A 23,125-nucleotide genomic window follows, 5' to 3' on the forward strand; every position below is an offset into this window, starting at 1 on the left:
CTCTACTCTCTTCTCTCTCTCTCCTCTAACTGAATACAGTTACAACCTTCAAGGTTTAACAATGGCGGTTTCAACTTCTAATAATTATTACTTATAACATATAGCGCTGTATTATATATATCCAAAAATACGTCGACGTTGACCTCATTTCGGTTCCATCTCGTTCCATTGAGATCTTTCATTCATGACATAATTTATCGATATTTTATAAGTTTCAGGTACCTGGTCAGTTCTTCTGGAATCGAAAAAAAAATCAATTATGTCATAAAACTGTTTTAGAGTTTCTATATCCTTGTTTGGGTTATCATTCCTTTAAGCTCCTTTTCTTATTCGATATTTTTTATATTTGGAACCAAATTTTCTACCATGCTTCAGGCACGGTTAAGATTCATTTGCAATACTAGATTATCCTACATGGATATCTATTTCATTTGGAGCATTAGCAGCTGATATTCAAATTTTTTAATTTTGCAAATGAGTTATATTTTGAGGATCAAGATGAGACAATAATATTCCTTTCAAATAATTTATTTGAACATCAGGTTCACAATTTTTAGCTGCTTATCATCTCCCCCTAATATTGGGAAAAGTAATCTATCAATTGATAATTAGCCTACCAGGCAATAAACAGATTGGCTTAATATAATATATGATAGATGGAAATTCATATCAAATATATTTTCCCAATATTCTTTCAAGATTTATCATAGTGCATTATATTGGAGCAATTATGACATACACAACACATCCAAAAATTCACTTAGATGAGAAATATCAGGTTGTTAACCTTAAACCAATGATAAATTAAGGGGAGGATTTATATATAGTTATGTGTTGGCTTGATGCAAATCAATGTCTCAACATACAAGATTATTTCCCAAAATAGAGTTTATAAGACATAACCAAACTAGAGTTTATAAGGTATGATTTCATAAGTATCAATCATACAATTAACTTTAGACGTCTAAAGAATGGATCTTCAAGTCCGTTTTTATGAGCATATGCTACCGGTTGCTCAATATCAATTTTCATCGACAAATGATACTTATCAAATGTTTTCTGAAAAGTTCAGAAAATAAACTCTTAGTCAAATTTGTTGACAAAATAATCTCACAAACTTCTGGTTGTGAGTTGACAATAATCATACATGCGATCATTTAATTGATGCATTGTATTGTTTTACAAATATCACCTCATATAAGTGAAAGGCTCATTCCTTAAATTGTCAACTTTCTCTGGGAAATAGTAACACACAATAGTTACTAGATTGAAGAATCTTCTAGCTCTTCAATATATATATCCATTTTTTTCCAACTAGTTTCTGCATCATAATAGATCCGCGATAACCCGACCGGTCTTGCCAATAATTTGTAAACTTCAGGTTTACAATAATAAGTGCTTCCATTGCACTAATAATATAAATTGTAAACTTCAGGTTTACAATAATATATGCTTCCATTGCACTAATGTAAGTGTAGTATAAATCAGAGATAATTTTTTTTCTAACTACACTTATTTTCTCCAGAATATATCTCGTAATATAGAGATATTTAACATTTCTTTCTTTCTTTCAATATGTTATCAATTTAGATGGATATCTTAAATCTCATTAAAATTTTCAAGAGAATGCAATCTCATTGTGTGACTTTGTTCCTCAATGTAACAATAAGTTATAGCTCTTAAGGAGCCTTCATTGATCTTGTAGTTCTTCAGGAACTATATCATAAATGAACAAGATGAATCATTATTTAAGCAATCCTTCGGGGATTGTTTAATACACTTGTAATTCAAGCCTTCTAGAAGTCTTATGCAATAAGAAAGAAGAAAATCACAACTAAACTTTGATCATAGAATAAGGAAACAATATTGCACGTTTCAATCCATATAATAGAAATATGATTTTATCAAAAAAATCTTTGATCAAATGATGTAAGTTCATACTAATTGAATTTTATGATATTGACATGTATCATATCAATAGTAATCTCTACTAAATCAATTATCATAACCATTATATTGGTTATATAAAACAAATAGTATAAAAAATAAGAAATTTAAAAGATAAAATTAAGATTTACAAAAAAAATGAAATGTGTTTACCGAAGAAATTTTGCTAATAAAAGAAAAATTGTATATTTGTTACTAATAAAGAAATTGATCCAAAAAAAGTCATCTGAGCTGTTATTTATAAAGTTTGTTACTAAAAAAAAATTCGGTTGTTAAAAACTTTTGGGTTGTTACTAATTCATCCCATAAAACTTGTTCCGATCCTAAAAAATTGTAACAAAGTTTAGGTTTGTTTTTTGAAGGAAGGAAAAGTTTAGGTTTGTTACTATATATCCTTTGTTCAAACAATTGTTAATTTGTTTCGTGAACTAAGTGTACCCTTTTTCCATAAACAAATGTAACAACACAACAAACATATGAATTCTTCAGGATTCATGGAGAATAAAACTAAAAGTCCTTTTTTTTTAAATTTTTTTTTCAGGAACTATACAACTCATTTAAATAATACAATCAATTCTCTCAGCAATCTTTCATAGTTTAACGTTTTTGAATTCTTCAGGAATTCAAAGAGAAAAATATTAAGTTCTTCAGGAACTACGTTATTGAATTCTTCAAGAATTCACAGAGAATAATATTGAGCTCTTCAGGAACTACGGTTTTGAATTCCTCAGGAATTCACAAAGAACAATAGTAAGTTCTTCAGGAACCACATTTTGAATTCTTCCGGAATTCACATAGTGTAATATTGAGTTCTTCAGGAACCATATAATAGATCTCTTTGATTTAATAATATGAGATCAATCCTTATGCAATACTTCAGGATTGCATATGGAATAAATAAACACAATAATAGGGTTCATATAATAATTAATTAATGTATCTATAAGGCACTGATTCCAATTGATGGAATCGTAACAGTATAGTCTATAATTACCAATACAAGAAATAAATTTTGTTTACACAAAAAAATTGATTAAGAAGAATTACATACCTCAGTTGGTTAGAGTTTCGTGCTGATAACGTGTTATGAAACTATTAGAATAAGAACATGAATAAAGAGAAGTAGAGAAGAAGAGAGAAAAGGAGATAAGAAAGATGGTTCTATTATTCTCTTGTCGTGTACAATATGTTACACGTGGTCTCTATTTATAGAGAAGTACAATGATATAACTTAAGAGTTAAGTACTTAAGGGATAAGTACAAATAGGTGTGACTTAACGGATAAGTAATATGGTGTCACTAAAGAGATAAGTACAAGGGTTTATGGACATCCACTTATTATATTCATAACAATATTATATTTGTTATATTTTTTTAAAAGATATTATATTTGTTATATTGTTGGTATTGAAAAAGATAAATGTAATTTGTTACAATATGAAAGTGCAAAATATTTATAACTATAATTTTAATCAAAATCAAAATAAATTTAATCTAAATTTCATAAAAAACTATCGTAGTTTATATGCATTAACACAATAAGATAACGTGCCCGTCTAAACGCTAGTTCTAATAAAAGCCTAGGTGTGTCATTGTCAAAAAATTAAAATATCTTTTGAAGTTTTATTTTCACATAATCTTTTTAAGTTAAAACTAATTCCTATTTTAAGGCTTTAATAGCATCTGATTTCTTGCGGCACAAGGCATTCAAACCCCTATTTAAAGACAGAGGGCAAGACGGTTGCAGTATTGTACTGCACACAATACGATTGCAAAAGATGGGAAGCACAATACGATTGCAAAAGATGGGAAGAAACAAAAGAAGAACAAGGATTCTCCGCACAACGATTCTTCGCGAATCAATCACCAACCAAACAAATGTTTCCCTCGGCATGGCCAAACATCTGTTCTCGACAGAATCAGACCAGAACATCGTGTTTTCGCCATTGTCAATCCAAATTGTGCTAAGTATCATTGCTGCTGGTTGTGAGGGTCCCACACAACAACAGCTTCTCGACTTCCTCCAGTCCAAATCCACAGATCATCTCAACTATCTCGCCTCTCAGCTTGTTTCTGTCGTGCTCTCCGATGCTGCTCCCACAGGTGGACCTCGACTCTCCTTTGTCAATGGTGTATGGGTTGAACAAACCCTTTCTCTTCAACCTTCCTTCAAAAGAATCTTGTCTTCCAATTATAAATCTACTTTGTCCTCTGTTGATTTCATGACCAAGGTTTGTGGTACATATCTCCCTTTTTTTCACAGCAATCTGTCTTGTTTTTTCCCTCAAATAAAATAAAAACAAATGTTTGTTTTTATTTCATGTTAATTAATTAAAGGGTTCTACTTTCACAAACAACCCTAGTATACCCTAAATTTTCTGGTTAGTTGGATTTTTGTGTGATACCAATGCTTCTACTTTATTTCAGCACAAAGTAGGGTCATAGTAAGTTATAATCTGATAGTAAAATTTCATGACTTTGGTAATTACCAATTCTACACTGATTAAAGAAATTCCATGTATGTGCCATGTGACGAAACACTTTATTAAATGCCTCTTCAAAAAAAAAAAATTATAGTACTAAAGAGAAATAAACTTACCTCCCTTTATTGTTTTCTAGCATCCAACTAATTTAGCAACGTAATATGTGAAAACTAGACTAATAAAAAGTTTTCTTATGTTGAAATTAATTGTGAAAAGAATTTATCTGTTCTATTCAAATAACTGATTTTTAAATTTGATATGATTTTATAGTCTGCTGAAGTGATTAAAGAAGTGAATTTATGGGCTAAAAAAGAGACGAATGGCCTTATTAAAGAACTTCTTCCTCCAAGATCAGTAGATGAATCAACCTGGCTCATCTTTACTAATGCACTCTACTTTAAAGGAGCATGGAGTGAGAAGTTTAATGTTTCGAAAACGAAAGACTATGATTTTCACCTTCTGAATGGCAGCTCAGTCAAGGCTCCCTTCATGACTAGCGAGGAGATGCAGTTTATTGAAGCTTATGATGACTTTAAAGTTCTTCGTCTTCCGTATAAGAAAGGCAAAGATAAGCCTCAATTCTCTATGTACATTTTCCTTCCAAATGCAAAAGATGGCTTGTCGGCTTTGGTTAAGAAGGTTGCTTCTGAATCTGCTGAGTTACTTCACCACAAGTTTCGTCTTCCTAAAGTAGAAGTAGGTGAATTTAGAATTCCAAGATTCAAAATTTCATTTGAGCTTGAAACTTCTGATATGCTGAAAGAGCTAGGAGTGGTTTTACCTTTCACTCCTGGAGGTTTGACAAAAATGGTGGACTCTTCTCTTGTGAGTGATAGCCTTTCTGTTTCTAATATATTTCACAAATCTTTCATTGAAGTAAATGAAGAAGGCACTGAAGCTGCTGCAGCTAGTGCTGGATACTGTTTCGCTGCGTGTGTTTCAGAAGAAACGATAGACTTTGTAGCTGATCACCCTTTCTTATTTCTAATTAGAGAAGATTCGACTGAAATAATTCTCTTTGTCGGACAAGTACTCAATCCTCTTCATGAGTGATCTTAGCAGTAAATTGGATTGCCATAAGATAAATAGGGAACCTGTTTTCTAATAGAAATTCATTTATGATGAAAGTTTGGATTTATGTGTTGATACACCGTAATGGATACGATCCATGCGTGAGTGGTATGTAAGGAAGGAGTCTCTAAGTGTTTATTTAGATTTATTTTATAACATATAATTACTTTTGCAATTTTTTTAAGCTATGATATTTTCAATAAGAGCCCTAAGAACATCACATTCACAAGGAATATATTTAATCAAAAGTTTCTTATGTATTGTATCTTCATTCAAAGATTGTGGACTTCCCATGTTTCCTTTGTCCTTGATGAATCCAAGCCTTTAAACTAGTGAAGTAGTGATAAAATCCTTGTCCTTGATGAATCCAAGCCTAACTAAACTATTTAAACTAGTGAAAACTGTTTAAGATGGTTCAAAGCATGGAAGTTAAGGGACCTACTCTAAACACATACAAAACTTCAGGTTCATATAACCTTAAGTAGTAGTACATAATGGCGCTGAAGTTACTGTTGAGTTTATCTCGTTAGATCAAGAACAAAACTTTGATTGTGAAAAATTAAATGTAGGAAAGTTTAGTCACAATGCTAGTCTCTCTAGATATGTTTCTCTCCTTAGAGGTTCATGAAGGTTAGATTAATCCAACTTTTCCTTCGTTTAATTCTGTCCGAATTCTGTCCCTGCCAAAACTAAAACAACAAATGGATTTGATCACTTTTCCTTCGTTTCATTCTGTCCGAATTCTTTTGTACTAATAAAGAGCATAACAACATTCTGTCCGAATTCTTTTGAACTCAGAGCATAACAAGGAACTATACATTTAATGTACTAATAACTAAACTCATACATGAAAATTAAGTTTACTTATAGCATTGCATTTAATGTAGGAACTTATTCTGTTATGGAATGTTCTTAGTCTAAAATCTTGTATTGGCTAAACTAATTCCAAAGATTGTGATGTCAACAAACTTTCTTTAATTGATATTGCAAATTTCTATTAAGGGTCATTGCAAATTTTATGGAGCAACAAGTAAAGGCCTCTAGAATTCTCCCAATTTGAGGAGGACCATTTCAGATGCAGTGGTTATTGGAAAGGCTTTGAAAGCCTCGGTTGATGATCTTTTATTTTTCATAAGTCAGCCACAAACACACTGAATTTTCAGGGAGTTCATGCTCAATTTTCTGCACAACACAAGGGAGCTCAACACAGTGATAGATATCTAATCAAGAACTTTAGGAGGATTGTAGAAAACAAGGATCGTATAAGAAAGAAGGAAATACATCAAGTTGCTTTGAATACGAGAAATCAAGCTTGGATTCCTTGATAGCGGTTTGATGAACCTTACGCTATTTTTTTGTATGTTTTTGTGCCAGTTTAGTAGACAGTTGAGTCATTGTAGAGGAGTATTAGAGAAGTCGTTCATTGTTTAAGATACATTTTGTATCGTTTTGAATTGAGTCATGTAATTCAATATTTTTTCCTAACCTAGACAATTTCATAGGTGTTGAGTCTGTTATTGATAAAATCATATAATGAAAGTTTTGCAAGACATGGAATGAAGATGATCAAGGTTTAATAAGGCTTTAAATATATTACAAGTTGGAGATAGAAGTACCCACCCCGAACTCATACTCAAACATGTCCCGAATGTAGAAAATTAATTTATTATCCCTTTTGTATAAATAGAAACTCAAACCCTATATCATTTCACTCACACAATCAAAGTCTCAGTTTGTCTGACGACACTCACTTGTCTGAGTTCTCTCTTATTCATTCATATCTCGTAGGTATGGCAACAAAACCCATATCCGCGGCTACCCACACGAACCAAACCCAATTTGACGGGTTTTACCCGTTTTGACTGAGTTTGGGTATGAGTTTGGGTTTTCTTCGATTTCAAAACACGGGTACGGGACGGGTAACGGGGATATAGGTACCCACTCCGAACTCATACCAAACCCAACTCGAATGTAGAAAATCAATTTATTACCCCTTTATATAAATATAAAAAATCAAAACCCTAAATCATTTCACTCACACAGTCAGAGTTTCGGTCTTTTAGTTTACTAAATCAATTTATTACCCCTTTATATAAATAGAAATCAAAACCCTAAATCATTTCACTCACACAGTCAGAGTTTCGGTCTTTTAGATTACACTCACTTAACATAATTCTCTCTTTTCTCCTTCCATTTGTCACACTTTCGGCCTCTCTCTTCTCTATCACCATATACATCGATCGCCATCATCTCTTTGCTGGATAATGCATTACAACATTGTGCTCGAAGCTGAAAATATTTTTATTTTTATTAAAAAAAATTATCCACTGCTGGGATGGGGATGGGGCGGGAAGGGTAACGGGTAAGTATATGAGAGTAGGGTATGGGAACGGGGAAGGTAAAACCCGTCCCCACCCCGCCCCCATTGCCATGCCTCAGTCTCTCTTCATCATCACCATGAGCATCAATCAAATATCATGTCTTTGTTGGAAAGTGCATTATAACATTGTGTCGTGACTGAAAATACTTCTTTTTTTATTAAAATAATCATCCACTGCAGGGATGGGGATGAGACAAGGATACCCGAACCCGTCGAGGACGGAGATGAGATTCGATTTCTCATCCCCATTAGGTATGGGTAGGGTAACAGGTAAATATTTGGGAGTAGGGTATGGGGACGGGTTGCCATGCCTATTCATGACGAATTTAAAATAGTTTGGCGAATACAATCCAAAATGCGGTTCGGATTATATTTGCCGAACAAAAGGTAATTTGAAGAAGAAGAAAAAAAATAGGATGTGTGACTACATAGAGTTGAGAAAAGTAATAACCATTTTTTAATATCGTGATGGATGAAGTTGGAACTTAACAAGTATAAAAGCCCATTCACAAAAAGTATAGACAAAAAAAAAAACGAAATATTAGTATAAAAGAGAAGTTTCCCTCTCTCGTTTCGCTTACATTCACTCGCATACTCTGCTTCTCTCTCACAGCAGGAGTCGCCACCACTCAAAGCCCTGCCTACTTCTCTATTCTCCGCACGATCTGTTCTTCCATCATACTTCTCCTCTTAATCACAGGTTAGTTAACTATTGTTCTCTTTTTAGGGTTTTGTTCTCTATTTAGGGTTTTTCTTCTATGCTGCTAGGGTTTTGTTCTTAGGGTTTTTCTTCTCTGTTGTTAAATATTGTTCTCTTTTTAGGGTTTTGTTCTCTTTTTCCATAAGTAACAATCGTTTCTATGATTCCACCTCAAATCTCTTGCTTATTTAAAGCTTCGTTTGCCATGTTCACAAAGGAAGATGCTAAGTTAACTAATTTGTATATAACATAATTAGCCTATAATAATTCTACTTGTTTAATACATCTGGAAATTGATTTAGCAATAAATTATGTTCAAGAGAGTAATTTGGAATGTAGTTGTTATTTGAATCTATCTTGTGATTTTATTTTATCTTTTACATCTAATGTACTTCTTCACTAAGCTTTCTCTAAGAAAGATATTGCAGTCCTAAATTAAGTGATTATGTTTTGATTTATTTATTTTTATAACTAAATCAATATTTGATTTGATTTGAAAAAATCTAGGTATAGTTTTTTTATATAAAACAATCCATCGCAATAGATTATAAGGCTTTAATAGTATCGGATTTCTTGCAGCACCAGGCATTCAAACCTCTATTGAAAGCCATAGTCTTTGGTCTTAATCAGTTGAAAAATCGGAGAAGAAAAAGAACAATGGATCTCCGTGAATCAATCACCAACCAAACAAACGTTTCCCTATGCATTGCCAAACATCTGTTCTTGAAAGAATCAGACAAGAACATCGTGTTTTCGCCACTGTCTCTTCAAATTGTACTAAGCATCATCGCTGCTGGCTCTGAGGGTCCCACACAACAACAGCTTCTCGACTTCCTCCGGTCTAAATCCACTGATCATCTCAACTATCTTGCCTTTCAGCTTGTTTCTGTCGTGCTCTCCGATGCTGCTCCCACAGGTGGACCTCGACTCTCCTTCGTCAGTGGTGTATGGGTTGAACAAACCCTTTCTCTTCAACCTTCCTTCAAAGAAATCGTGTCATCTAATTACGAGGCCACTATGGCTTATGTTGATTTCATAACCAAGGTATGTTTGTCTACCCCCCCACCCCACTCTTTCAATCCATGCCCTGCTTTTATTTTCCATTTACAATTAATGGATCTACCTTCGCAAACAGTTTATTTTATTTTTTTCATATCCTAATTTAGAGCAAATGTTATTTTACTTTTGAAGCATGGATAACTTTTGTGTGCTCTTCACTTATAAGTATAATGCTCTTGGAATTTATTTGACGGTGCTCTGATTCTAGTGTAGAAAGTAGGTTCTTCTTTTAAAGGATGAAGTGTGTGATTCATGGAAATATCAAATCATTCAACTTCAATCATATAATTGTATATTTCAGCACAAAGTAGGGTCATAGTTATAATGTATGTCCATATTGTATATTTTGAGGTATGAATTACTTTATATTTTGATAGTACAACTTCATGAATTTGATGATTGCCAAAGCTATATTGATCAAAGAAATTCCATGTATGTGACAAAACTTTTGTTATTCAAATGCCTCTTCAAATTTTATAGCACTGAAGAGAAATAAACTTTCATGATCCTTTAGCATAATTTCTTCCTGAATGAATCTATTTGTTCTATTTCCATAATTGATTTTTAAATTTGATATTGTTTTGAAGGCTGTTGAAGCGACTAAAGAAGTGAATTTATGGGCTGAAAAAGAGACAAATGGCCTTATTAAAGAACTTCTTCCTCCAAGATCAGTTGATAGCTTAACCAGACTCATCTTTGCTAATGCACTCTACTTTAAAGGAGCATGGAGTGAGAAGTTTGATGTTTCGAAAACGAAAGACTATGATTTTCACCTTTTGAATGGCAGCTCGGTCAAGGTTCCCTTCATGACGACCAGCAAGGAGATGCAGTTTATTAAAGCTTATGATGACTTTAAAGTTCTTCGTCTTCCGTATAAGAAAGGCAAAGATAAGCGTCCATTCTCTATGTACATTTTCCTTCCAAATGCAAAAGATGGCTTGTCGGCTTTGGTTAATAAGGTGGCTTCTAAATCTGAGTTACTACACCACAGGTTTAGTCTTCCTGAAGAAGAAGTAGGTGAATTCAGAATTCCAAGATTCAAAATTTCATTTGAGCTTGAAACGTCTCATATGCTGAAAGAGCTAGGAGTGGTTTTACCTTTCACTCCTGGAGGTTTGACTAAAATGGTGGACTCTTCTCATAGCCTTTCTGTTTCTGAAATATTTCACAAATCTTTCATTGAAGTAAATGAAGAAGGTGCTGAAGCTGTTGCAGTTAGTGCTGCAATATGTTCCGAGGGTATTCGATTTCGAACTGAGCTTGACTTCGTAGCTGACCACCCTTTCTTATTTCTGATTAGAGAAGATTGGACTGGAACCATTCTCTTTGTTGGACAAGTGCTCAATCCTCTTGATCAGTGATCTTAGCAGTAGATTGGAATTGGATTGCCACTAGATAAATAGGGAACCTGTTTTCTAATAGAAATGCCTTTATGATAAAAATGTTATAATTTTATGGATATGAACCATGTGTGAGTGGCATGGTTTATGGTAGGAGACTATAAATTTTTATATGGATTTATTTTATAACATATAAGTACTTTTGATATTTTCAGCTCTTTTTTAATCAAATGATGATATTTCAGCATATCTTTTCTAATAATATAATGTTAAGAAAATATGAATTTAACCTGTCAAAAAAAAGTGAATAAAGAGATGATTTACCTACGTTTTCTAATGGGAATATGTTAAAAAAAAAATCATTTTTCATAGAGTTCATGTTTGTGTATTTTATAAATTGTTGACAGATATCCTCTAATTTCTTTAGGTTCATATCAACTAGTAACCTTAAGTAGGACAAATTAGTCACAATGCTAGTCTCCAGATATGTTTCTCTGCTTAGAGGTTCATGAAGGTTACATGAATCCAACTTCATGAGTTGTATCTAATGTCCCTCACATTTTCTTAGATAAAACATATCTGAGCTCATTTTACCCATCCAAAACTAAAACAACAAATGGATTTGATCGCTTTTCCTTCCTTTCATTCTGTCCGAATTCTTTCATAGTAATAAAGAGCATAACAACATTTTGTCCGAATTCTTTTGTGCTAATAGAGAGCATAAAAAGGAACTATACATTTAATGTACTATTAACTAAACTCAAGTATACAAGTTTAGTTCTAATATTGCCTTTTCGACATACAAAAATCTACATTTTAGGTTCATTCAATAAATGATGTATATGGTTTATATTAAAGATCGCATACATCATTTATTAAATGAACTTAAAATGTAGATTTTTTCTTCTTATAATAGTGACCGAAAGATGTACAAGATTGTGCCACATAGGTAGCATTCTTGGTGTAAATGACTCCTATAAATCCTCATCGAAGATTGTGCTATACATAAATATTCACTTTGTTTTTAAATTGTCTTTTTCAGAAAGGACTTTGTTTTGTTAGGAGTTAGTGCTTACCTGTTAAGCATGCTTAGTGAGAATTAGGGTTATTTTTGCTTAATTACTTGTAAAGCAAGCTAACTTAGATACTTGGATACTTTACTATATACATGTATTCATTTGATGTATTTTCTCAATTGAATGAATAACAAATTACTCTTCTCCTATCAAGTGGTATCTAGAGCCTTTGTTAGGACATGTACCAAAGAATTAGAAGCGCAACTTATGGCGGGTAAGTTTGTTACAATCAGCTACACGCATTCCTTCATCTTCTTCATCTCAAAACTCCAAGAATTCGTTCATGGCGGATTCTGCAAATTTCGCTTAACCTTCCATTCCTAAGTTTGATGGCTGATGACAGTCCGTCATACCGTATTTTTAGAGTCTTTTTAAATAAGTTTTCAGTCTATTTTTATTAGTTTAGTATTTAATTTATAGTCATTTTAAATAAATTGTCGTTTTTTATTTATTGAGTCAAAGTGGTGTATTATGTGTATTATTACCTATTATTACCACAAGGCAGTGGCTACATGACCAAAGAGTAAACCAAGATTTTATTTGGATGGATAGTTAGCAAAAAGAATAAAACAAAAACATGGTTTCTAGAATAAATGTGATTGGAATCTAAACTAACTGGGCTTTGACAAAAATTGATATGTTGACCCAAGAGAAAAAGAAAACGTGATGGCTGCACGTTATCAATTTAGAAGGAAATAGGTTTTGTGGGATATAAAAGGAACGGAAGACACACGAGCTGTATATCACGTTTTGGAAGGGGAAAATAATCATTCACGCGACATAGGAGTTCTATCGGTTTATTTATTTTCTTTACTTATGTTGTTTATTCCATTGATCATGTCTAGCTAATTTCCTTTGATTAGGTAATTTGATCTGTTTGAACTAAGTGATTGTATAAACTCTTTTCAATACAATTATAATCCTAGTTTTATTCAGAATTGTTTGCTCTTAATGTTTTTCGTATACTGATCACATATAAACTGAATTCAAATATCAATTGACTACTGACCCTAGCTATTGAATTGGATCTAATAATTCTGGTTAATCTAATGGGTTAGTCTAGGGATAAATGATTGTTAGATTATGACATAAAAATTAACGTTTCAACGGTTACGAACTCACCTAAGGGATTAAGGTGTTGTAGCTTTAGAAGTGTGTTCTGAGTCAAGGGATTGATCAAAACTATTTTGTTAATTTGTTGTAAGTCTAGGAGAATAATTGTAAAGACTAGGTGCAATTTACCAAACAACGATAATTAATTGATTCGAAAGACCTGATCACTTTTTATCTCTATATTTTCCAAAACCATTTAATTTTATTTTTATTTGTTGTTGAACTCAATCAAATATATGCTCTACATACTCGCTATTTGTTAAATCCTTTATTTTAACGCTTTTGCCGAGTAGAAGTTGAAAAAGTCCTTGTGGATACGAACTTATAAATTTTATTACTTCGATATATTTTTAGTTCACTTGCTAAAAGTCTATCAATGACTTCTATGATCACTGGGCAATGTTAATGGAAAACCGGTTTCATTTGAAGGAATGTTGGAGCTTGATTGAAACTGGCATCAGCAATGCTCCTGAGAATCCAACACCAGAACAAGAAAAAGCTGAGAAGGATAGTAAGTTGTGTGATCTTAAGGTGAAGAACTATCTCTTTCAATCCATTGATAGAACAATCATGGAAATAATCTTGGTTAAAGATTCAGCTAAAGATATTTGGGATGCAATGCGTAGGAAATATCAAGGTTCTACAAAAGTGAAATGTGCTCAATTGCAAGCATTACGCATGGAATTTGAGATTCTTGCTCTGAAAGAAGGCGAATCTATTAATGAATACTTCGCAAGAACACTCTCCATTGCTAACTAGATGACAACTCATGGTGAAAAGATGGATCAAACACTGGTTGTTGAGAACAACTTTGAAGGAAGAATGCTTATAGTTAGTTTATATGTAGATAATCTCATTTACACTAGAGATGACATCACAATGTTTGAATCATTCAAACTTTCAATGCAAAGGAACTTTGCTATGACTGATTTAGGAAATATGAGGTACTTTCTTGGAGTAGAAGTTAAGTAGTATGATGAAGGAATCTTCATCAGTCAAGGTAAATATGCTATTGAGATCTTTGAGAGATTTGGCATGGAAAATTGCAACATCGTGTAGATGCAAGCAAGTATAAGCAAATTGTTGGGTGCTTGATGTACTTGCTTGCTACCATACCTGATCTTGCATATTCAGTATGTTTGGTGTCTAGGTACATGTAAAGACCTACTGAAATGTACCTATCAACTATTAAAAGAATTCTAAGACACATTTATTTAAAAAAAGAAAAAAGAATTCTAAGACACTTGAAGGGAACTAGTAACTATGGAGTCATGTATAAGAAACAAGAAAAGGTGATATTAACTGGATGGTCAGACTCAGACTATGCATGTGACATTGATGACAGGAAAAACACTTCAGGTTATGTGTTTATGATTTGAGATGGTGCAATATCTTGGTCATCCAAGAAGCAACTTATAGTTACTTTTTCCACTAATGAAGCTGAGTATGTTGTAGCAGCTTCATGCTCTTGTCAAGGAGTTTGGCTAAGAAGAATTTTGAATCATTTGAATGAAGATCAGAAGGAAGCAACTGTGATACATTGTGATAACAGTTCATCAATTAAATTGTCTAACATTCAAACACTAATTTCTTCATTAACCTATCTGATTATCTACTCTTTTTGGGGTTATAGACTCAATTCCAAAACCCTAAAATAGATTCTCTCAATTCTAATCTTTCAACATCATCTTTCCATTCGTTCGTCATCATTCTCTCATCAATATTCACATTATAACCACCACAACATATTAAAATTTAAGACAACTCTCCCATCATAGATTAAGATACCCTAAAGTGTAGGAATTCTCCCCCTTACCTCGAATTCTTCAGAAGTTACAACTTTTGGCTCTATTCTTGGCGGCTAGGTTTTCTCCTCCTCTTCTCTCCGCTTCTCTTGTTTCTACGATTTAGCAAAAGTGTGTATTCTAATTTTCTATTTCTCTATTTATACTAGAGAATTGGGCTGCGGTTATGGTGCATAAGGAAAATCCTTATGCACCCTGCATAAATCCAGAAATGGTTTTTATGAGTTGTACTCCAAAACCATTATATGTACTTAATGGTTTCCAGCATCCTGCATAAAATTATAGTATGTTGTACTCCAAAACCATTTTTTTGTGGAAATGGTTTCTGTGAGTTGTACTCCAAAACCATTTCTGGATTTATGCAGGGTGCATAAGGATTTCCTTATGCACCATAACCGCACCCAGAGAATTGGGATATTTATCATACCATTATTATTCTTTCTCCACTCATCAAAATATTGCTCCCTTCTTCCCCACTTATTTGATTACTTCTAATTTACACCCCCTACTCATATTATCTCATTCTCCATCCTATTATTCCTCGACCAATAATAATATTAATATTACGTATAATTAATATTAAAAATCGGGGTGTTACAATATGAGTTTCAACTAAGACATTAGTGTTCTATTTTACATAAACATGACATTGAACCAAGAAATTAGTCTTGGTATACTTTGTTAAAAGTCGTTAACATATGCATCGAGAAATCCTAATCGGCTTTCATCATTCTGAATTCAGTCTTATTTAACTGTCAATTGAAACCGAACTCTTGAATCCTCCCGCCAACATGCGCGTGCACACACACACACACTTAATGTCTTTATTAAGTACTAGCGAAAAAACGGAGACACACGCGCGTGTCCGTCTTTCCATTCTTTTTACTGCGCTAACGTTTGAAAATTATGAACGGTATTTTTTTTATAAAATTTTGATTTTGATTAAAACTGACAATATAGATGTTTGTTGTTTTCAAATTATAACAAACCAAAGTAACCATGATTATCTATTTCATTGGCGCCAACAATATTACAAATAAATAAAAGCTAAGTTCTTATTTATTTAATGACACCAACAACGATCTTTATAATAGAAAAATTTGCCTAAAGGTATAATTGGGATAACGAAAAATAAGAATAGATATACTCATCTAGTTTGTTACACTTTTTAAAGGATAAAATAAAAAAGAATTGGATATATATATATATATATATATATATATATATATATATATATATATATATATATATAGACACACACACACACACACACACACACACACACACACTCATATCATATCGTGTTTGTTATACTTTTATTTTAATATTTCAATTTACTCTTATCTATATGTTATATGTGCTATTTGAGTTGATGGGTATTTTTGGAAAGAGAAAAAGTCAGCTCAAAAGAGTCAAGACATGATATTTTCTTTATCTATACTATATATAAAGAAAACTACCCCTTTCAACACTCTTTTGGATTGGACTTTTCTTTCCAAAAATACCCTTAATTTTTAATTTTAATTTTAAATACAAATAACACATGTAACAAATAGATAATAATAAATTTAATTTAAGGAGAAAACTTACACACAAGTCCTTATGAAATGTTCTTACTGTTAGTCAATTATAAAATAACACGTGAATTACTAATCCATGTCACTAATCGTCCCCGTTAACCCTCTTTTATCTCTGTTAACCACAAATCAAACTCACAAAAAACTAGCACAAAACAAAAACTCATATTACTTTTTTATCAGCCGATTTTATGTTGTACATCTGTGTTATTCTCCTCAATACAACCGACAAAGATTGCTGCCAAGTATTTTAATATCTCTTCCATAAATAACAATATTTCCATATTATTTTATTACTTCCACAAAAAACAGTATTTCCATATTATTTTATTAATATAAGTTACTATTCCTTAACCTTTGATCAAACGTGAGCAAAAAATAATTGTAAAGATTGGACTTTAAATCCTCTAAAAAAAGATTAGTAACAAATGTGAAAAAAATATTGTTAAAGACTGGACTTTAAATCCTCTAAAAAAAGATTAGTAACAAACGTGAGCAAAGAATAATGTTAAAGATTTGACTTTAAATCCTCTAAAAAAAGATCAGTAACAAACGTCAGCAAAAAATAATAATGTTAAAGATTGGACTTTAAATACACTAAAAAAAAGATTAGTAACAAATGTGAGCAAAATATAATGTTAAAGATAAAAAAAGATTAGTAACAAACGTGAGCAAATATTGGATGGGAGCCATGGGAGCAGTTTATCAATTATATACATGCAGAACATTTGGAATCACAAAGAAAAAATTGATGTTTTTATTCCTTTTTTTTTTGGTAGTGTGATGTTTTTATTCCTTTAAACGGCAGTGGAAGGAGCTTAACGGCAGGGGAATTATTGCTTATTTTCCCTTTATTTAATAATGAAAAAAACCACGATTCTCTTTATATACAAATGCGAGTACATGACTTCCCTTTGTGTTTAGTAGAAAACAGTTTTCCGTTAGACTAAATTTTGCTATTACCATAAATATTAAGTCACAAGGGCAGTCCATTCCCAACGTCGGAATATATCTTCCACGACATGTTTTCAGCCATGATCAATTATATGTATCTTTATCAAGATGAGTTTCTCAAAATTCAAGAAAAGTTCTCATTAAAGAAGGGAAAATAGAAGGAGAAGATGGAGATTTTACGAAAAATATAGTTTTTAAAGATATTCTTTTATCACAATCATAACAATGTTTCTTTTATATAACATGTCATTTATACAGTTATGTTATGATGTTACTAATTACTATTAGAATAAACAATAAATGATCATTATTTTATCTTAATTTTATAAGCATGCAAACTAAAATATGTTGAGTTCAAAAATGATTTTGTTATATGCATTAACAATATTTTGTTTATAAATCAATATATCAATAATTTCCATTAATATTTTAAACTTTAAAAAATTTAATCAAAATTAAACAATCAAACATAATAAAATAATAGTATAGAACATATTTAGATTTTTTCATTGAATAATATTATTTTAAATTTTAATTAAAAAAATAAATCTCATTAAAATAGGAAATATCCCAATACCATGATACCATCAGGTAGAGCTGCCAAAACGAGCTACCCGACCCGTTTAGAGCCAACCCTAACGGGCTTTAAGGTCCGGGCCAAAAAGCCCGGTTGGTAAACAGGCTTGAAATATACTACTCGAGCCCGGCCCTACACGGGGCGCGAGCTAAACGAGTTGGCCCGTATTAAAAATTATATATATTTTTTTAAAAGTACTATAAAATACTCCTATAAAATTTCTTATAAATATCCCAGTGAGCTTAGCTCAGTTGGTAGGGATATGCATGGGCCAGGTTCGAACCCCGGACACCCCACATCTCCATATTTAATTGTGTGAGCTCTAGTCATTAGGCTACTTGACCAAAAAAAAAATTCTTATAAATAATATTTTTTTCAATATGTTTAAATAATGTCTAGAACAACAATAAATTGTAAACATTTTTGTACAAACGTCATAAACTAAAATGGTGAGGAACACAATTTTAAATAAATTACATACGTTATAGTTATAGATATTTATATATTCGATCTTTAAAATTATAAAGAACAAAACGAGTAAATATAATTTTATATTACTTTTATATTTGTGTGTTAATTCATTTAATTTTCACTTTTAGTTTTTTAATTTGATAATCAACTAAGTAAAGAATTATTTGAAAAATATATATAATTTATATGATTTTTTGTTGTTATGCGGGCTAACAGGCTACCCGCGGCTCGTTCGAGCTAGCACCGGGCTTTTTAGGGCCGAGCTAAAAGGCCCAATAAAAATTCAGGCTCGAGCCCTATAGTTAATCATCCAATATTACAAAAGATAATGATTTATATTACATTTGTTATATTATTGTTGTCATTGAAAAAGATAAATATTGTTTGTTAAGTTTGTTACATTCTTCTTCAAATTAGTTTGTTACATTTCAAAGTTTGTTTCTAATTTATACACTGACCAAGCGTATATAAATAGTTTCTCTCACTCTCCCCAACCCTAAATAAAACAATATCGCGGCTCTGCAACAACAGAGTATTCTCTATCAGTTTACCTTCCACGCTTGGAAAATTGTGGTAATCCAATCTCAGCTCCTGTATTCATTCTATGGCTTCCAATTTCCGTAGCAGTAACATTGTAAGTGGATGCTATATTCACAATGATATTGCCTTCTTTATTCTATCAAAACTCCCTATTAAATCTTTGAAACGATTTGAATGCGTAAGTAAATCGTGGTCTTGCCTTACTGAAGACTCTCGTTTCATGACAATGTATCGCAAAAATCTTCTTTTATCTCAATCTTATGACGGTGATACATCTCTCCTCGTAAATATCTGCTCTGACAGTGAAAAGTTCCATTTTCTATCAGGTGAAAGGTTTGAGAATAGGGTCAGTTTCATTTGTCCAGTTAAATGCTATTGTGCAGTTGAAATCAATAGCTTTGCGAGTGTTAATGGCATACTTTGTTTGAAACACTATAAAAGTTTCTCACTGTGGAATCCAACTACGGACGAAGTCAAGGTTATTCCTCCTTCTGGGACACTTCTTCCACCTATTGTTCATAAATATAAGGCGGATTACTTTCACCATCGCACTATGATTCATGGATTTGGTTATGACTCTATTGCTGATGACTATAAGGTGATTTGTCTTGAAACATTTGAACCGTTAATTGGTGATGATGGGCTAGGCAAGAAATTACAATCATTGTTGTTGCAAGATGAATCCCTTAAACCCTTTTGGCAGATTTATAGCCTAAAAAGTAACTCGTGGAAGAAACTCAATGTCAATATGCCTCATTCTTCAACTTTGCTCGTGGCCAGTTTGCATGGAAATTTCCGAGTGTATATGAATGGAGTGTGTCATTGGTTGTCTATGCCTGGTTGTCATTGGACTGTTCCTTTTTCTGCAGAAGCATGTATGGTATCATTTGACTTAAACAATGAGACGTTCTTGGTCACACCCCTACCCTCGTACGTTAGACTGACATGGACACAATTGACAGTGTTGAATAATTCCATTGCCTTGATCTTCTTCTCTATAATCACAAATATTTTTCACATATCAATTTTAGGTGAAGTTGGTGTGAAGGAATCATGGATCAAACTCTTCACTATTGAAAAACCTTGCGCTCTAGCTACGTTGTGTCCTATGGGAGTCGGTATGAATGGTGAAATAGTCTTTGCAAACGACGACAACAAACTACTTTTGTTTGATTTAAATACCAACAAGATTGTAGAGCTTGGACTTAAAATAAGAGATAAATTGACTCTTGGTCAGATTAAAGTTTACAAGAAAAGCCTTCTTCCAATCGAAAGGATAAATTAATTATTATCAAGTATTTGAAAGACATTTTCTAGTTGACTAGGCCATTTGATTTGCTTTCTTTTCTTATGCCTGCATATTCTTCATTGTAGTTTCAGAATCCTGATATGTTATCATTTGGATGGATAAATGCCATTAATTCAATATTAATACAAAGTTCTTTCTTTTTACGTCTTTATATATTGTTTATGCCTATTAAATTCTTTAAACGCATGACCTTGATCCATGCAATTTGGTCAAATGAGTCACACTTATGCGATTTGGTTTCAGTACCTTGCTCTTGATTAGAACTCGTGATCGACCAGATTGAAAATTTTGTTGCTATTAGATTTCTGTTTAGTTCTCTTCACTCATAGCTCTGATTGCACCACAATTTTGTTGCTTTTGCATTTGGATTGAACCTTCATGTTTCCTTCTGAGTTGTAGTAATTTATTTTCAGAATTTATGATTTGATAAAATTCAAACGTTTGATTCAGAGAAATTATTTATACAGATTAACTTTAATAATTGTGAAAGTTGCACCTCAATTGGATCTCTGCAGTCTAATTAAAAACATTCAGCCCATCTCCCTTCCATAACTTCCCTTTTCTTTGTTGATATGCATTTCCGGCATGGTTGACTTCCTGATTAGTATTAACTAAACAAACATTACACAATACGACCGGTAAGTTAGCGATTTATTACAAAATAACCTCAGTTGCCAAAGACACTGATTCATATTTCTTCCCCAAGCAATGGAAATTTTAGAATCCGACTTCTTTTCAGCCACTCATCGTCCAAAGACACCTCCAAGGAAGAAAAAAATTCCGGTTCATTTGAATCTCTTACTCATACGGACAATGCAAATTTAGCCGAATTTATCTTTAACATAATGCCTCCTATACCAACAAACTCCGGTTTACCCTTGGCCCATGAGGGGCTCCGCCCCTGATTAGCACTGGATGAAACCGTTATTATGCATAATGACTTTGTTGGCTGTAACTTATCTTCTTCCATTCTAGCAGATGGATATTCTTATCTAACCTTATTCAAGCCTCTTATAATCCATTATTTGTCTCTTATTTTTATATCCCTTTAGGATTTTCACTCAAGTTTTCTCTTCCTGCATCTCTACCTTGCTTCCACCACAAGGTAATATTATCAACATAAGTGCATGTATTGATGAAAAATAGTAGTTTTCTTGCTTAAATGCTTTGATAGGTCCAATAGGATTTTATTCATTTAACTTAGTTTACTGATGCGAAGCATAATTATATTATGAACAACCTTTAGGTATTTCATGCTCAAATTGTTTGGAACTCTTTATTGTGACCCACTGAATTATTTTTTCCATGCTCATATATGCAAAGATTGCACAAACCCAAAAGCTTTAGGTGAACAAGTTTGGATAATAGGATGACAACCATTAAAATACCCATTGTTCGTCCTAATAGTTGGGGAGACACCGGGGCTATTTTCCATAAGTATGTGTTGTGAAAGTGACTCAAAATTGGAGTTTGGAGACCAAAATTGATGTTTGCTTAAAGTAGCAAAATCGGGGCCCGATTTTGGCAGTCTTTCGGAGCAGTTTGGCTCGTAAAAAATAGGCGCCCAAATGGTAAAAACGGGGCCCGATTTTGTGTGCAGATTTTTTTTGGAAACGTATTTTTGGGCCAGATTTGTTCCAATTTTATGGGAGATACTTTTACTATAAATATAGACTTTGTATCAGAGTAAACCTATGATAGAGGGGGCTGAAACAAGGGTTTAGAAATCAAACTAGGGTTTGTATAGAGTTTGTCTCTTGGCAACAAACTAGGGTTTGAGGGTTGATTCACCTTGGGAAACACTATTAGGGTTGAGTCTCTTGGTTACGGTAAGAGGCTGGGATTTGGGTAGAATTAGGCGGGAGACTTATTCTTGTAACCCATTGATATCTCTTTTGTAACGTTACTCATCATATAGTGGAACGGAGGGCTGCTCTTTCCCCAGACTAGGTCAATTTGGACCGAACTGGGTCAACAAATTCTTTTGTGTTCTCTCTTCCTTTTCTCTCGCTGTTGTTTTCTACTTTTGGCTTGTGATTATAACTGTTCCATACACTTTGATTTTGGTTGCTTAATTATCCCTTGCTCCACACACCAAGTTGTTATTGGTGTGAGTTTTTTCATCGATTTCGCAACAATTGGCGCCCACCGTGGGGCAAAGGTCAAAGGATAATCAAGTACCATGGGTTCGAAGTGGGATATTGAGAAGTTTACCGGCGATAACGATTTTGGGTTATGGAAGGTAAAGATGGAAGAAAGCTTTGAAGGGTGAAGGTTCGTTACCGGTCACCATGTCACGAGCAGAGAAGACCGAGATGGTGGACAAGGCCAGGAGTGCCATTGTCTTGTGCCTTTGAGATAAAGTTTTGAGAGAAGTAGCAAAGGAACCAACCGTGGCATCGATGTGGGCAAAGTTGGAATCTTTGTATATGACAAAGTCTTTGGCTCATCGGCAATTCCTAAAGCAACAACTCTACTCATTCAAGATGGTGGAGTCAAAGGCCATCATGGAGCAACTTACGGAGTTCAACAAAATCCTTGATGACTTGGAGAATATTGAGGTGAATCTTGAGGATGAAGATAAAGCTATACTCTTGTTGTGTGCTATACCTAGATCTTTTGAATCGTTTAAAGATACCATGCTCTATGGAAAGGAAGGCACTGTTACCTTGGAAGAAGTTCAAGCGGCTTTGAGAACCAAGGAGTTGACTAAGTCGAAGGAC

General features: G+C 33.0%; 4 protein-coding genes across 4 annotated transcripts; all 4 read left to right on the forward strand.

Moving 5' to 3' along the window:
* Positions 1-3,795: 3,795 nt before the first annotated feature.
* Positions 3,796-5,668, forward strand: LOC146935796 (serpin-ZX-like). The gene is made up of 2 exons (XM_085750880.1): positions 3,796-4,178; positions 4,701-5,668. The coding sequence occupies exons 1-2, from the start codon at positions 3,840-3,842 to the stop codon at positions 5,481-5,483; spliced, it is 1,122 nt and encodes a 373-aa protein (XP_085607006.1). The 5' UTR covers positions 3,796-3,839; the 3' UTR covers positions 5,484-5,668.
* Positions 5,669-9,163: 3,495 nt separating this feature from the next.
* On the forward strand, positions 9,164-11,188 carry LOC146935797 (serpin-ZX-like). Its single transcript, XM_085750879.1, has 2 exons — positions 9,164-9,625; positions 10,228-11,188. Exons 1-2 carry the CDS (start codon positions 9,239-9,241, stop codon positions 10,999-11,001), a joined length of 1,161 nt encoding a protein of 386 aa, XP_085607005.1. The 5' UTR covers positions 9,164-9,238; the 3' UTR covers positions 11,002-11,188.
* A 2,380-nt stretch (positions 11,189-13,568) lies between these two features.
* On the forward strand, positions 13,569-13,928 carry LOC146935798 (uncharacterized). Its single transcript, XM_085749100.1, has one exon. It carries the CDS (start codon positions 13,569-13,571, stop codon positions 13,926-13,928), a length of 360 nt encoding a protein of 119 aa, XP_085605226.1.
* Positions 13,929-19,157: 5,229 nt separating this feature from the next.
* Positions 19,158-20,378, forward strand: LOC146935799 (F-box protein CPR1-like). Its single transcript, XM_085749101.1, has one exon. The coding sequence runs from the start codon at positions 19,158-19,160 to the stop codon at positions 20,376-20,378; it is 1,221 nt and encodes a 406-aa protein (XP_085605227.1).
* The last annotated feature ends 2,747 nt before the right edge of the window (positions 20,379-23,125 follow it).

This window comes from Medicago sativa, chromosome 3 (genome assembly GCF_051527215.1).
Source record: "Medicago sativa cultivar Bolivia chromosome 3, Bolivia_mono, whole genome shotgun sequence".
Lineage (NCBI taxonomy): Eukaryota > Viridiplantae > Streptophyta > Magnoliopsida > Fabales > Fabaceae > Medicago > Medicago sativa.

Bases quoted from the DNA above. Each gene is read 5' to 3' on its own strand.
- LOC146935798 (XM_085749100.1), top strand. From the start codon at position 13,569: ATGTTAATGGAAAACCGGTTTCATTTGAAGGAATGTTGGAGCTTGATT.
- LOC146935796 (XM_085750880.1), top strand. From the start codon at position 3,840: ATGGCCAAACATCTGTTCTCGACAGAATCAGACCAGAACATCGTGTTT. The intron at 4,179-4,700 runs GTTTGTGGTACA...ATGATTTTATAG, and splicing joins CTGTTGATTTCATGACCAAG to TCTGCTGAAGTGATTAAAGA.
- LOC146935797 (XM_085750879.1), top strand. From the start codon at position 9,239: ATGGATCTCCGTGAATCAATCACCAACCAAACAAACGTTTCCCTATGC. The intron at 9,626-10,227 runs GTATGTTTGTCT...ATTGTTTTGAAG, and splicing joins ATGTTGATTTCATAACCAAG to GCTGTTGAAGCGACTAAAGA.
- LOC146935799 (XM_085749101.1), top strand. From the start codon at position 19,158: ATGGCTTCCAATTTCCGTAGCAGTAACATTGTAAGTGGATGCTATATT.